Raw genomic sequence first — 15,665 nt, 5'->3', positions numbered from 1 at the left:
GTAGCTCTTCTAATGAGAAGTGTGAGATGTCATCTTGCTCCAGGGGATGGGGCCTCTGTAGAGCACTGAGCCCAAGCCCTGCCTGTGCAGGGTCAGCCAGAGCAGGCTTCCCAGGACAAACCTGTCCACATGCCACACTTGAGGGGAAAAGTATTTACCTAAATGCCTCTCTTTTACTGCAGAATCATAGAATTGATCTGGTTGGAAAAGACCTTTACGATCATCAAGTCCAATCCTTCCCCCAGCACTGCCAGGTCCCCACTGCCCCGTGTCCCTCACACCACATCTCCACAGCCTGGGAACCCCTCCAGGGATGGGGACTCCACCACTGCCCTGGGCAGAGCCTGTTCCAGGCCCTGAAAACACTTTTAGGGAAGAAATTCCTCCTAATGGCCAACCTAAACCTCCCCTGGGGAAACTTGAGGCCATTTCCTCTTGTCCTATTGCTTGTTCCTTGGGAGCAGAGCCGGACCCCCACCTGGCTCCAACCTCCTGCCAGGAGTTGCCAAGAGCAAGGACTTCTCCCCTGAGCCTCCTTTGCTCCAGGTTAAACAACCCCACTTGCCTCAGCTGCTCCTCATAAGACTTGTGCTTCATTGCTCCTCTTTGGACACGTTCCAGCACCTCAGTGTTCTTCTGAACCCAGGGTACACCTGCTGAGTATTTCGTATGAATGTGCAGCAGTTTGTGGGAGGTGGGGTAGAAGCATATGAATGGCTTTTGAGTAACACACTTTCCTTCCTGAAATGACCTTCTTGGCAAACACGAAAGCCGTTTCCTAAAGGTTTAGAAATACTCCCACGTCCCCCGGACACTCTTTAGGAAAAGGTGCTTTATTCATTCATGCAAGAGCTTCGTAGTACTGCAGAGTCAGAGCCTTTCCACAGCAGTAAGCAAGGGTGAGTCAGAGCGAAACTGCACCGTCAAGATCCCTGACGCAGCGAAGGAAACCCAGGTAAACACAGCAGGGCAGGGCCAGAGTTTCCTTTGTGGAATGGACACATCTGCCTCACGCTCGTACCTAAAAAAAAACCACCCCACCAAAAACAAACCAGGTTCCAAAACAGGCAGAAGGGAATTGCGCAAGCGTGAGCCGCCCCGGCGCCCGGGGTGTCGAGCTGCAATGACTTCATGGAGCCCCACAGATGGCTCGAAAGAAGAGAGGGGTGGAAAGGAGAGCTCTGCCCCTTGGCTGGCAGCCAAGGAGGGCTCCCGGTGCCACGCTGCTGCTGCACCAGCTCCTGCTGACTGTGGAGAGAATCCCACGTGCCCAGCGACCCTTTTCTTGCATCCCACAAAAATACCAGTGCCCAAACCTCCAGCTGAGGCTGAGTGACCCCTCTGCTGCAGGGCACCTGGTTTGCAGAGGTGCCTGGGGCTGTGTCCTTCACCAGAGGGTCTAGCTCCAGGCTCTGCTCCGGTGAGGCATCGGCCCAGGCTGCCCAGGGAGGTGGTGGAGTCATCATCCCTGGAGGTGTTTAAAAAACATGGAGATGTGGCACTTGGGGACACGGTTTAATGGCCGTGGTAGGGTTGGGTGATGGTTGGACTCGATGATTTTAGAGGTCTTTTCCAACCTTAATGATTCCATGATTCTATGGTCCATGGACCCACTCCAGGGCACTGGCTCCTGGCAGCATCACACCCACTGACCCTACCACACCACTTTGGCAGCAAAGCTTTATTGACCTGTGGCAGATTTCAGTGCATCCAAAATAAGCAAACAAGTTCCCAGTGTGGGAGCCAAAGAGGAAGCACAAAAAGGTGGGATCCTACCAGAGAAAAGAGTTGAGTTTAGGACCACTTGGTTTTGTCTGAGCCATCTGCTGCTGCTTGCTCTTCTCCTTTCTCAGGTCTTCTTCTGGCAGGCCAAGGGAGAAACCACACGGCTGCGTTAGAGCAGGGGAAGAAAAATGGGTCACCAAATACACGACAGGCTGTGATTCAGACCAGCTCGTGTGCCTGCAGTGATTCACTGGGAGCAGGTTTCCTCACGTCCCCTGGGAGAGGCCACAGCAACAAAAAGGAAAACAAATCAGATCACAAAATCCCACATTGTCTCTGCCCCAAACCCTTCCTTTACTAACATCTCACCCCCCTTACTCTTATACACACATACACCAAACGTTCCTCTCTGTTGCTTCTAAAATTTAAAACAGTAACAAACACCACTTTGCATTTTTCCAGCTTTTTTTTGTCCCCAACAAATTCTTTCACAGAGGTTTACAAACCCAACTTAAAAGAAGTTCAATGCAGCAAAGGAAATAAGAATTGAGAAGATTTGTGCAGAGCAATGCATTGGAGGCAGGCTGGGAGAAAGGAACTATTATTTCAAAGGGAGCTTTCTAAGGAAACCCTTGGATTTCAGGAAGGTCAAATTCACCTTCACTTTCTCTTTCTTGGATAATAGATTCTGAAATTCATCCGTGAAATCTTTATCACAAGGAAGCAGGAGTGTGTGTTAATATATATAGAAAGATCAGGAAAGGGGAAAGCGGAAGATGAGGGACGTCAGAAGGATTATCTTAGCTCTGAAATGATAATTCCTTCAGAGCTGGGACAAGAAGTCTCTGTTAACACATACACCCAGTTCATGGAGCCAGCGCTGGGTTTCTCGGATGGGACCTGTGTCCATTTCTAGGAAATGGAATGGGATTAAGAAGCCAGAAAAATAGATATATCCGTGAGTTGCTTCTAGACTTTAAGAGAGCAGTGTGAAAATAGTGGCACAAACCCTGGGGAGCAGCCAGGCCCCAGGCACCAGCCCGGAGGGATCTGGGCAGCAACACGTCCCAGCTGGGCTGGGCTCCACCACTGCATCCCAGACCCCATCCCGTCACCACTGGGGCACTACACCAGCTGGAGTTTGGGAGCTTAGGCTTGGAATTTGCTGGAGGCAGTGAAAATTCACTGCAGCTTCAGCAGACATATGAGTTAAAAACAAAAATGAGAAATTCTGATGATGTTTATTTGCAGGATAGCATCAGAATGCCCAAGAAGGAGACGGGGTATTGGCGCAGGTTCATTAAAAGCAGTGTTGCTGAATTATGCATCCTAAGTGCAGGCTTGATACCAGGTTTAAAAGTAGAAACACTTTTTTTCCCCTAACAATGGGGCATTCATCTAAAAATAAAAAGCAACTGTGAGAAGGCAGAAGTAACCTTACACAGCACCTTTTCTTCTGTGCAGTGTATCTGAAGCTTTCCTCCTTAGCCACATTCAAATTTACAAGAAGCAAGCAATGAAAAAAAAGAAAAAAAATGCAGAGTCTAAGCACAAAAGATTTGATGGGTTGTGAGGAGGGGGGTCAAGAGAACAGGAAACCCAAGTTGACGGGAAACCCAAGTGACATTTGGGTTTAATGAATGACTTAAAACCCCAATATTGCTCGTCAGGAAATGGGGAGAGGAAATGGAGCGATGTTTTGAGAGTATAAATGAGGGGCTCCATCAAGGTGAAGGCTGCAGATCGGGGCTTCACGCTCCCGTGAAATACAGCCGAGAGCTGGACCAAGAGGCGAGCAGCCCCTCTCCCAGCATGCCAGCCCAGCCAGCCCTGCTCCTGCTGCTCCTGGCCGCCAGCACCCTGCCTGCCAGGGGCTCTCCCTCCCAGCCCGCCTGCCTCCACTTCTCCGAGCTCCTGCCTGCAAAGCTCAAAGAGCTGAGGAGCAAATTTGAGGAAATTAAGGACTATTTTGTAAGTATAACCCTGCGATTCTCTTCTCCTTCTCGTTCTGCTTTTTTTGCAAAGTTCAGTGATTTGGAGGCTGGAGCAGACAGCTTCCTCCCTGCCAGAAATGATTTGGTCATGTAACCTATTACAGGCTGATGGGGGTGAGCAAGAAGAGTTTGGTTTCACTGCTCACCGAGAGACAACGTGCAGGGGTTTTCTTCTTAGTTTTAGTTTAGTTAGAGATTTCATGATGAATCTTTGCAAACCTTTCTAGCCCGACTTCCCCCTCAGCCCTGCAGACCACATTATTCCTGAATTAATAGGAAGGAAACAGTCGCTTCTTCAGGGCAACAAGGTCCAGCCTCACTGAAGTCAGTGCTAGATGAAAAGGGAAATCTTTTGCTACAGACTTTTCCTTTGAAAGAACCACAAAAGGCTGGACAAGGTTATTTTATCACTGGAGAAAGGCTGCAGTGACCTGCACCTGCTGTGGTCCCTGAGAAAGGTCCCTGCTTCTCCTGGCAGCTAACGGGAGCTTCAGGGCTGCTGAGAGAGCAGCACAAGATAAATTGGGAGCATTTGGCATTGCAGCAGTGCTGATAGAAGGGGTTGGTCACATCTTTTTACTACTAAAGTCAGTGTGTTTTAGCAATAAAATGAGGTAATTCTCCAGGTTAAATTTCTAGCTGATGGCATGGTGTGTATTTGTTAGCAAACGAACACAGCCAAGACTTCAGATTTAAAGCTTGCTGTAGATCTCCCAGTTAATGCTGGGGAGAAGTATTTCTAACCTCAAAGGAAAGCTTTCAAGTACCTTGGTGCCACAGGGTGATATTTTGGGAGGTGCCAGCCCCCCGTGCTGCAGCTCTCTGCTCTCCCAGAGCCAATGGTGCAGCAGAAGCACCACAGGAACAAACACCAGCTGCAGATCCCTTGCCCCCCATTGACTGGAGACCTGTGGAGATGCCAAAACCAGGGGGACTGAACCCTCCTGCCCTGGGAGGGCTGCAGAAGCACTCTTACCCCCACACTCCCACAGCCGAGGCCAGCGTGCAGCACTGGCAGCAGCAGCAGGAGTTTCATGTGAATGAAATCACTGGCACTGAAGTTTGTGATTTCATTATCTTGCCATCTCGACCTGATGGAAGAGGCATTGCAGGGCTCAGAGCCAGAGGAACCGGGGACTCCTGTGCCTGGTGTCAGGGTGCTGTGCACCCCAGCCTGCTGGGTGCTCTGACTCCAGCCAGACCAGACATGCAAACACCAACATGACCATTTGGTGAGGCCAAGGGCAAAGCAGCAGTGCCTGCCCAAGGAGTCTCACCTTTCCATTTCATCCCTCCCCAGCAATCCAAGGACGACGAGCTCAGCGTGCAGCTGCTCAGCTCCGAACTGCTGGATGAATTCAAGGTCAGAATCACAACTTTTCATTTAAACCCCTTATCGTTCTTCACCCTTCAGCTGGTGTTTTGTAAGAAAGGAAGCAGGGTGGCAACTGGGGCATTTCCTAAGGTCACGCAGGGAGAGTTCTCCAGCCGGGCAGGGACACGTGTGTGTCTGCGGTGGGGCTGGCACGTGGGTCCCCCCACCCCCTGCCTGGCAGCCACGACACCGCCCCAGGTCTGGTTTATAAACCCCCAGGCACAGACCCCAGCCCCGACCCAGTACCTCCTCTCACCCCAGGGCACCTTCGGCTGCCAGTCGGTGTCGGAGATGATGAGGTTCTACATGGAGGAGGTCCTGCCCAGCGCCATGAGGAGCAGCAAGCACCACCAGCAGAGCATGGGTGACCTGGGCAACCTGCTGCTCAGCCTGAAGATGACAATGAGACGCTGTGTGAGTGGGGCTCAGCAGCACGGGGGGGAAGGAAATGGGTGCTCCTGAGAGGCAGGGCCAGTGCCAGAGCAGCGGCAGGGTGGGGAATGGGTGCTGGGTCTCCCCAGGAGCAGCAGTGTGGGTGTCAGGATGGTGCGTGGGAGCAAAGCTCTGGGCAGGTAGGGGCTCGTAGAATCCCTAGAAATGGGGCTTCACAGCATGGTGGGGGTTGGAATAGACCTCTAGGGATCATCTCATCCAACCCCCCTGCTACAGCAGGTTCAGCTGGAGCAGGTTGCCCAGGATCATCCCCAGGCAAATTCTGAATATCTCCAGAAAGGGAAACTCCACAACATCCTCTTAGCCTCTGCTCTCCAGGCTTTCATCACTTAAATAACGATGATTCAAAGGCTCTGTTCAGGAGCACCACCTATCTGCAGCCATCCCCACCCAACAGAATCTGGCTGAAGAGCTCAGAGGAGGGAGGGGAGGGGTCCATCCCTTACCTGGGTGCTGGGGCAGCGTGGTTCTGTGGTGACGCCTCCTGAAATCATGCCTGGTGTGGCTGTGACCCCATCACCCCCCAGGGGCTGAGTCAGACGGTACAAACCCAGCCCCAGGCACAGTGCACGGGGGGAAGCAGCCAGGGCTGCAGCCCCAGAGAGCCCCGTGGCCACGCGTGGGGAAGGGGAAGGTGGAGACGGGCGGGGAGGAGTGATGAGGGGAGGAGGAGGAGGGGAGAGCTGTGCCACACAGCCTGGAAGGAAACCCGTGTGGTTGAAGGGTTGGTGTTGTCCCTTTGCAGCACAGATTCTTCACGTGTGAGAAGGGGAGCAGAACCATAAAGCACATCAAGGAGACGTTTGATAAGGTAAGGTCCCTGCTGGCGTGGGGAGGAAGCAGCAGTCCCAGGCAAGGCAGAAGGTTTTACTGCCAGAGAACAGAATCCCAAAAACTCCTTTATGATAGACATACCTGAGGCAGAGAAATGCAGAAAGCAATGCTCGAGGAGCAGCCAGTGAGCTGGGCAGAGGGGCTGGAGATGTCAGTGGAGGGAGAAGATGTGGGATTGGAACTAGATGACCATTAAGGTCCCTTCCAACCCAAACCATCCTGTGATCCTGTTGTTGTATGATGTACATCACGTGTATCATCACACTCAGACTCAAAGGGGCTTGGCTTTCACCTGCAGATGGACGAGAATGGCATCTACAAGGCCATGGGGGAGTTTGACATTTTCATCGACTACATCGAGGAGTATTTGCTGATGAAGAGGAAGAAGTGAGCGTGCCCACGGGTCTGCACCTTCCACACAAACCCTGCTATTTTTGCAGAAATCACTTGAGGCTGCAAGAGCACATGAGAGACTAACTTATTTTAGGATTCGAGAATTACAGGTCAATAACTTCCAGTTTAATATTGTATTTAAAAGTTATTTTTTTTGAACAAGTGAATTTAATATTTATTACTTCTAATACCTCAGTGTTTATGTTTACAGGATGTTTTGAAGGAAAGTGTGATAACTTTGTAAAATGCTATTTATTGTTCTCTATTTTAATACTGTGTATGATAGTGCCATTTTATTCATGGCTTCAAAACACCCAAAGCAGCATTCTTCTGGAGAGTAGATAATGAGTAGAGTTTATCCTGAGCACCTAATCAGGAGCAATTCCAGCTCCAAGCTCAGCAAAGTCTAATTTTAAGCAAATGAGCCCTCACCTCATGTTCCACCCCTCTATTTATTTATGCAGCCAAATGCTTTTTTTTTGCATAACCATGTCTCTGCCTCTGGTTCTGCAGAGGGAATTAGGCACTGAAATATTCAGAATTATGCCCTGAAATATTCAGAATTATGCCATTGCCTTGGCACTGAGCAAAATAACCATCATGCCACTGCAGTAGACCAGTTAACCCCACCTCCAGACATCAGCCTGTATATTAGATTAAGGAAAAAAGAAATAGGAGGAATGAAATGTTTGGTTCTAATAGAACTTGACCTCAATGTCACTATCAATTGACTTCCAGAGCTGCTGGGTCGCCACTCTGCACTTTCAAAAGTTAATATCTTCCTGTTTCCCAATCTTTGATTGGGTTTTACTCACTAGTTTCTTTTATTATTTCTTTTATTCTTTTCGAATTTAGCAGATATTTAATTAACCACCATTTTAAGGTGGCTTGGGTAATTTGCATTCAAATTCCTCCAGCTGCACGCAGCCCTGACAATATTTGGGTTTGCGTTGTTGCTAACCCTGCACACGAGGAGCTGCAGCAGCCAAGTGCTGCTGAGCTTCAGTGCCCCAAGAGCAGCAGGTTTTGGGGCTCCCCATCCTCCTGCATTCCCCAAGAATGCTACAGGACACTGGGCTGGAGGAAAAGTGCCATAACCCAGAGGCATTTGTTTCTAATATTTAGAAGTGTTAGGGCACCAGTGTGGCTGTTTGCTTTGTAAGTTACCACTGAAAGAGGCTGTTTTATGCCTGATTTATTCTGGTTTTGCATCAATGGTGACAGAAGGGCATAGCCACTGGCAGCCTGCCCACCTGGAAATGGGTTAGCCCAGAGGAAGGGCAGCCCCAAAGCAGAAATGCTGCTCCCTGGTCACTTCTTCCACTGAAAACAACCAAGTGGCATCAGCTCAAGGGCAGCATAGGAGCCAAACGCTGTAAAAGTCAAATTAAGCTTCTTACCAGGGCACGTTAAGCTCCTGCACAGCCAGTTCTGTCCTTTTGCCACCAAACGCCTCGACTGCAGTGGTGCAGGAGTAGGAGGATGGCCCCAGAGAGCCAAGAGCATCAGCAGCTCCATCCTGGGGGGTTGTGCTGGCAGCAGGCACCGTGCCTTGGCCACAGCTTCTGTCACTGTGTGACCCTTTACATGTTTATCTGTATGAAAAGAAACCCTTTGTTTATTGCCAATAAAGACCTCCTAATGAATAAAGCCTCTGTTCTGTCCTTGCAAGATGTTAACAGGGTTGTAAATCAGCACCAGTGCATAGATGCTGTGCCCAGTGCTGGGAAGGAGCCCAGTGGGCACAGATCCATGTGACAGGACCACTGAGGATGTGTTGCCTGCATTAACGACCAGGGAAGTGAGAAGACCTGAGGTCCTCACAGTTAAATGCAGCAAAATACCTGCCAGTGACTTCTTACCATAAAGAAACCATGGGTCACTCCAGCCTCTTCAGCCTCTAACTCCAGCAACTGCTTCAGCCCTTGCCCTTTTCAGAGCAGTGTTTCCAGTTAGATAACTGGTTATGTGCCCAGACACCACCAGTGCCCACCAGAGCTTTGGCATCCCTGTGCCTGCTGCCCCAGCTGGGCAGGTGACACAACTGCTGCCCCCATTACCTGCTGAGATGGTTTCATCTCACATTTTTCTCAGTCAGGATAAAGCCTGGATCCTAGATCAGGTAGATACCAGCTAAAAACTAGACTCATATAAGTTCACAAGGGATCTGCTTGCTCTCCCTCAGGCTGGGGATCATGTGTCTGTGCAGATGGATCCATGTGCACGGCAGCTGAATCCTGAACAAAACCGAGCGGCACGCCCGTGGGAATTTAGAGCTTTATTACCAATAAATCCAGAATTCCACCAGAATAACCATTTCCAAACCCCAGCTCACACCCTCAGCCCGGGGAGGATGCCAGCAGGTACCTGCCTGGCCACGTTCCTGTTTCACTTTCGAGCCTCTTTCATTTTCACCACTCTTAGCCCTTCACTCCTGAGTCCAGCAGACTCCAGGTGTTTATTGGCAGCTGCAAGTTTCTTTCCTCACTGCATCAGAAACAAAATGTTTTCCAGTTAATACAACGATTTCTAAGTCTGTTTCTGCCCAGACTTCAGTCTGGTGTTGGTCAGTGGAGCTGCTGAATTCCCTCCAAGGGATTATTTGTGTTCTCAGCAAAACCTGCACTTGTGAGAAGCTTCGTGCCAGGCAGATTTGGTCCACATGCTCCCCTGACACCACCCTGCATGTATTTTCATCCCTTTTATATAACCTTTCTTTCATAGGAAGCTCTCAGAGCCCACGTTGTGAGCTCAGGGCAGGAGACCAAGGACCCTCGTGAGCAAAACAGGTGCCTGGGCTCTGCCCTGCACAGAGAAAAGGGCAACATCAGCTCGGCTGTGGTGAGTTTTTCAGTAAAGCTCAGTCACTCTGGTTAAAACAACCACAGGAAGGAAGCAGATGGGATCTCTCCCACTGCATGGGGAACAAAGGTTTCCAGTTACCTGATGTTACAGGAGTGGTTTGATTCAGCAGAAAACAAAGGCAGAGCAAGTCAGCAGTCTGGAGGGGACGGCTGCCTGCCCGTGAGGACTGGCACGATGGGGACACGCAGCCCCACTCCCCAGAGCTGCCTTGGGAAGCTGGAGGGATTGCAGAAAGATGCTGCAGGTTCCCAGCCAGGGCCACGGGTACACTCGAGGGACAGAGGAACAAGTGCCAGGGGACATTTGGTGCTAGATTGCCACGCAAGCCACGTGTGAAGACGTCTGTGCCGTTTGTCACCAGAACCTGGGGACATTCGTGTCGTGACACGGATCTGGTGGGCAAAGGACACAAACATCTCTGACTAAAGGTCAGAAATTTAGGAAGGGTGTTCTGGAAATCCCAGTACAAGCTGCCTAGGCAACCGAAGGCAACATCAACCATGGAGAACTGACATGCCCAGTGGAGGAGCAATCACCATGATTCATTTCTGGCCCTGTCCTCTAACAGCCTTCTTCCCATTGCTAGACCAGCCCTGGCCACAACGGCCCCTCCCTGTCAGGATGCACTGCTTAAAAAAAGGGAAAAAAAAAAAGGAAATCAAACCCCCAAATGCCCAGGGGAGCCTGGAGAGCTGTGAGACCCAAGGCACCGTTACAAGTCACCCGTGTGACCCGTGACACCTGCCTGGAACCAGAATCACAGCACCAGCATCACCCAGCTCCCCGCTCGCACCACCTTGCCAGGCTGCACCCAGACCTGATGCTCACTACATACCACAGCTCTGTGCCAAAACCATCAGAGTTATGGGGGAAAAAGCCAAAAACTCGAGGCTAGGAGTTGACAGGCTCTTGCACTGACAGGCTTCTGCTGCAGCAGCGTGAGCTGTCCCAGTGTGAGCTCTGTGCACGCTGCCAGAGCTGGGTGAAGCAGCAGTGGGAGAGATTTGCCAAGAGCCAGAGTGCAGGGCTGGGTCTCAGCCCTGCCCCTGCTCTGCCAGATCCACTGCAGGATGAGACCCCAGGCACAGCAGCCTCTCTGCAAAATGAACCAGTGATCCCTGCACGTCTCAGGTGGGTGCAGCTTCTGCTTCTCCTGCATCCCCACGAGCTGCTGCAGCAGGGAGGCTGTGAGCCATGCCCAGGGCTGAGGTGGCTCCTGCCCATCTCGGTGCCAGTCTGGGTGTTTAACTATTAAACCCTAGAGGAAAGGAATAGGAGCTTTGGTCTAAATGCAGACAAGGGGGACTACTACCCAGCCAGAGAAAAGGGAGTGTGGATGCAGGGCTTGCACAGGGAAAAGTTGGTGGTTTCACAAATGCTTTAGTTTAATTGCTTGCAGCTTGTGCACAAGCCCACACAGACAAAACTCCTGAGGACTCCCAAGGTGCCTGAGCATCGGCTGCTCCTGGGACAGAAGAAAGTTTCACCCCAGATAAGGAATGTACCAAGAGCAGCCACACACGAGAGCATCTGCTGCCTGGAGGAGTCATTTCCTCTGCCTTTTCTTTTTTTTCCTTACAAATTTTTCTGAAGGCCATAATCACCTTGATGAACAGCATGTACTTGCTGTCCAGAACACAACTGCACTTCTTAGTCACCTCCTGCTGGTGAAGCTGGGAGGGAAGATGAGCTGATCCAGCTGACCTGGTGGAATTGTCTCCTGAGCACAGCAGGGCAGATGTGGACGTCTCCTCTCAAGGGCTGGGCATGAGGAACAAAACCCCTCTGGCCTCCTTCTTGTGACAGGACAAAATGTGTCTCACAGCATGAGGAAGATGAGCACCTTCTGTGGGACCCTTCATCCTCCTGGTGTGCCACGAGGACCAGGGATCCTGATTTTAGTGGTACGAGGGACCTTAAACACTAAAGGGGCAAAATCTGGGCAACCAGATTTAACTTAATAGTGAAGTTAACTTTTCTTACCTTGCAAAAGCTTTCAGAACTTTCCTGATTTCGGCTGTGGTTGGAATTAATGCTTGTTGTTTAATTTTGACCGCCTGTACTGCTCAGTCCCACGCAGCCCGTGCCTCTCTGTGTCCTAGATTTCAGCAGCACGTGACTGAAATTGGGGCTTTTGTCATGAAAGACATCAGGCAGAGCAGCAAAACCAGGGTGGAATGGCCTGCTGGGCACACACGTTCCCCAAGGGGAGGGGGGGAAGCAGGAATGGCCTGCTGGGCACACACGTTACCCAAGGGGAAGGGAGGAAGCGGGCACAGTCCTGGCTCCCCAGGCTGCCACTTTCTTATCTCACCCACACCCAGGTGGCAAGAGCCTGACTAATACTGGGTGCAGGAGGGAGTGGGATTAGTAAAGCTGGGAGGGTGATGCAACCAGCACCCTGCTCTCCTCAGTCACACTTTTGGTGCTCGGGGGTTTCTGGGAAGGGCTCGTGCCCATCTCCATCCCATGGGCAGCATCCCGTGGGGTATTTCTGGAGGGCAGGACACCAGAATCCCCTCGAGCCCAGGGACCAGCACTTCCCACCCTCCCACAGGGCTCCCTTTTCAGTATTTCAGCAAGTGCAGCCTAAGGCTGACATCTATTCATCTCTGCTCTGGGCTGCCCGTGGGGTGCAGTGGCAGCTCTGGCTGGCTCAGCCTCTCGCCCCATGCCCGGGGGTCTGGCACACTTGGGGTGGCCAGGGGCTGCCCTGCCCCATGCCTGGCAGTGCCAGGAGCCTTTCTGGTCTCAGCATTGCTGCAGGTGGCCAGCAGGGCTCCCGAGGGATCACAAGAGGGGCTGGTGAGCGGGTGCTCTTGTTTCCAGAGGAACAAGTCGCTCAGGAAGTGCAGGCAGGTGCTGGCAGCATCGGTCCTGCCTGTGCCCCCCTCTGGGGACAGAGCCCAGAGCACTGCACATGCTGTGGGGGGGAGCCCCACAAAGCTCCAGGTCACATAGGAACTGACCTGGCTCCTCTAGAAAGTCAGACAACTGTTCAACTTTGTCCCCTGCAAAAGCTCAGCCATCAGTTTTCTGCAGGCTGTGAAGCCTGAGGGCAGATGATTTGGGAGGCAGGATTTCAGCAGCTGCCCCGGGGTGCTTCACAAGGTGCCTGTCAGAGCTCGAAGCAGCCAACTCATCATGTGATGCCTCCGAGCTGCATGGACCTCGTGACATTTTGGGGCCCTATCCCCATGAGCAGCCTGTTAATTTGGGAAGGAGCAGGGGACAGAGGCACGGACTCCCTCCTGGGGCTCCCAGGTGATGATGCAGGGGAAGGAATTTACTGAACCGATTCTAATCCATGCCAGCTCTTCAGATGTTTAAATCAGGGCATTTCCCTGGACCTGCTGATGGAAGAGGAGATGGAGATTCCAGCCCAAAATACAGGGAGCAAACCTCATCCAGCCAGGGATGGCAATTCAGTGGGTTAACCCAGCCAGCTCTCATCCTCCACCTCTGCCTTCCGACACTGGCCTCTGGGCAGGGTCTCTCCACCATTTCATCACACCCTGAAGCAACAAAAGAGTCATCTGTGCTCCAGACAATGGAGCTGGACTACAAGGTTCCTCTCCTGGCAGCAGTGCCAAATTTCTTTTTTCCCTGAGCTGAAACTTCATTTCCTGAATCTTTTGCAACGCTGAGCCCAGCTGCTGCCACCGGCACACCCTGCACACCCCCCCAACCTGCTCCGAGAGCAGAGCAGGGAGGAACCACCTTGTCTTTCCTCCTTGGGAAAAGGTGCTGCCAAAGCCCAGAGCAGGATTCCTGTGAGCCTCTTCTAACCAATTTCTGGAGAGAACTTTCCTGGTAGTGAAAAGCACGTTTGGTTCATGGGCACCTTGCTGTACAGCTGGGTTTAAACCACCAGCCATCACTGCCTCTCATTTTATGGTCAGCTCCAGCAAGCCCTCAGCAGAACCCCTCTAGCCCCAGGTTCAAGCAAGCCTGATGTTGGCAGGTCCTTTTCAAATTTGGCTTTTTTGAGCATTAAGCAATTCCACTGTGCCAGCACAGCTCACCCCAGGCTCCACATCCTGACAACCTTCTGGTGTGCCTGATCCCAATTCTTAATAAACCACCACCACCATCCAGTTTTTCACAGAAAGTTTTGCTTTGTTAAATCATACAGCTTACCAGCAGCTATACCTGGGGTACAAGCCAACACAGGACAGAAACACACCTCAGTCAAAGCCTGTTTGGCCAACAGAAGACTACAGCTACCTACAGTTAGGTTTAGAGCAGGCTTGCAAGTGCTGCACGTGGAAATCCAACCCCTCTCTCTCAGTCATCATCTTTGTCATTAGAAAACTAAAGGCAATAGCAAAACAGCAACCACACAACTTCTTAACGCTGCCCCAGCCTCAATTGCACAACGTGCCTTCCTGTCCCCCACATCCACGGCGGCCCCGAGGACAGTTTGTCCTCCTGGGGCTGTCCAGGGTTGACCAACGCCGTGGGAAGCAGCAAGGGACACGTCTGGAGGAGGGGGACACGCAGCGCTGGCAGCTTGGGGCTCACCCCTGTCCTTGCACCACCAGCAGCCGCCTCTCGTGTCGACAGGCTAGGAAACAGAGAACTTTGTGATTCATCTCTCAGGTAGCAGCACACTCTGCTCATCTACCTGGAGCAGAGCCAGACTTTTCATCAAAACCAATCCCCTCGAGAGCGAGAAATCTAGTTTTTTTTTCCTTAGCAGGAAGTTTGCTACTAAAAATAAGAAGATGGGGTGAGGAGAGAGGGTTTATTTTCCTACTAACTACGAAAAATTAAAAATGTTGTGGTGAATCTTTCACATATTCCTTCAGAGTCAGCAGGTCACACAGACAGCCCCTGGATTTTGTGTCGAGCGTTGGGCAGCGATGTCACAGCACGCGCGCGTCAGAGCACGTGGTGGACGAGGATGTTGAAAGGTTACATTGATTCTAAACTCTGAGTTGAATTCTGCAACTTCAGCTCCAAATGAGACAGGGCTAAAATGAAGCCAGCCTAGTGCCAGCATCACAGGAGTGAGGGCAAGGTCAGGGGACCCGCCACGGCACAGGGCAAGAGGCACCAAGGTCAGAAACCGAGCGCAGAAGAGGACAGCAGCCCTGAATGCTCCCAGCAGACCTTAAATGAAGTTCAGAGGCAAGTCCTGGATGGTGGGAAACCTCAGGAAGGAAGCTGCAGGCTGCTTGGGTCATTTTGCTTGGGCCCAGGCATCTTCTGTGTCTAGGGTTACAAAATCCAGCCTCTGAAGCTCAGGGATGTCCTTTGTAGTGTCCCCGAGACGTTCCTCCAACACTGAAGGCAACCCCAGGGCGATGTCTTTGGAGGAGGACTGTAGAGCAGCCACAGGGAAGGGCTCCAGCTGTGGGCCTGGTTCTGGGAAGGGGTAAGAGCGATGGCCAAGGAGCTCACTGCTGCAGAGAGGAGGGACACTGAGGCACACTCTGGTGGAAGCTGAGCTGGCGGGTCCCACGTGGGGCTGGGGGGAAGCACACATGCCCACACTGCCAAGGCACTGCCACACCAGAGCAGCCTCCATTCATCACTGTCACCCAAAAGCACTGCCAGTCATCACCAGGCTCCAGATGGTGGGCGTGGGATATCGTGGTCTGCATCACCACTCCTGGTTTCCAGTTAAGCTTGAAGGGTTTTCAAAACGAGTTAGCAAGAGAAACTCTCACATTCTTAGCTCATTGCTGTTTATCTAGGGGGCTCATCTTTAGCTTCAGGGTGAAATCAGCTGTCTAAGCCATCTTTCAAAGTCAAGCAGAGGCCAAGATGAACCAGGTGACACCAGGACAGGTGGACAGAGTGCTGTGTTGTTATTTACCAGCTGAAGCTACTGGGGAAGAGATTAAGACCTTCACAAATTCAGTTCTGGCCAACTTCCTCCTCTCTCCAAGCAACTTGCAGTTTCAGAACATCTCTGCTGTGAAAAGTGAGAAAAGAAAAAAGCCCTGCTCAGAGCTCCAGCCTCCACCAGCAGAGTTCTCTCAAGGGAACTGGAAATCTCTCTGTGAGATGATGACAGT

At 51.6% G+C, this 15,665-nt stretch overlaps 1 protein-coding gene across 1 annotated transcript; it reads left to right on the top strand.

The window, feature by feature from the left end:
• Positions 1-3,411: 3,411 nt before the first annotated feature.
• IL10 (interleukin 10) lies at positions 3,412-6,772 on the top strand. The gene is made up of 6 exons (XM_008937836.1): positions 3,412-3,454; positions 3,554-3,696; positions 5,020-5,082; positions 5,356-5,508; positions 6,293-6,358; positions 6,680-6,772. The coding sequence occupies exons 1-6, from the start codon at positions 3,412-3,414 to the stop codon at positions 6,770-6,772; spliced, it is 561 nt and encodes a 186-aa protein (XP_008936084.1).
• Positions 6,773-15,665: the final 8,893 nt, after the last annotated feature.

This window comes from Merops nubicus, unplaced genomic scaffold, assembly GCF_000691845.1.
Source record: "Merops nubicus isolate BGI_N331 unplaced genomic scaffold, ASM69184v1 scaffold9133, whole genome shotgun sequence".
NCBI lineage: Eukaryota > Metazoa > Chordata > Aves > Coraciiformes > Meropidae > Merops > Merops nubicus.
This window is presented reverse-complemented; position numbering and strand designations above follow the sequence as displayed.

Excerpts from the sequence above, each read along its gene's own strand:
- IL10 (XM_008937836.1), top strand. The coding sequence starts at position 3,412 with ATGGAGCGATGTTTTGAGAGTATAAATGAGGGGCTCCATCAAG. Across the intron at positions 3,697-5,019 it reads AGGAAATTAAGGACTATTTT|CAATCCAAGGACGACGAGCT; the intron begins GTAAGTATAACC and ends ATCCCTCCCCAG. Across the intron at positions 6,359-6,679 it reads TCAAGGAGACGTTTGATAAG|ATGGACGAGAATGGCATCTA; the intron begins GTAAGGTCCCTG and ends TTTCACCTGCAG.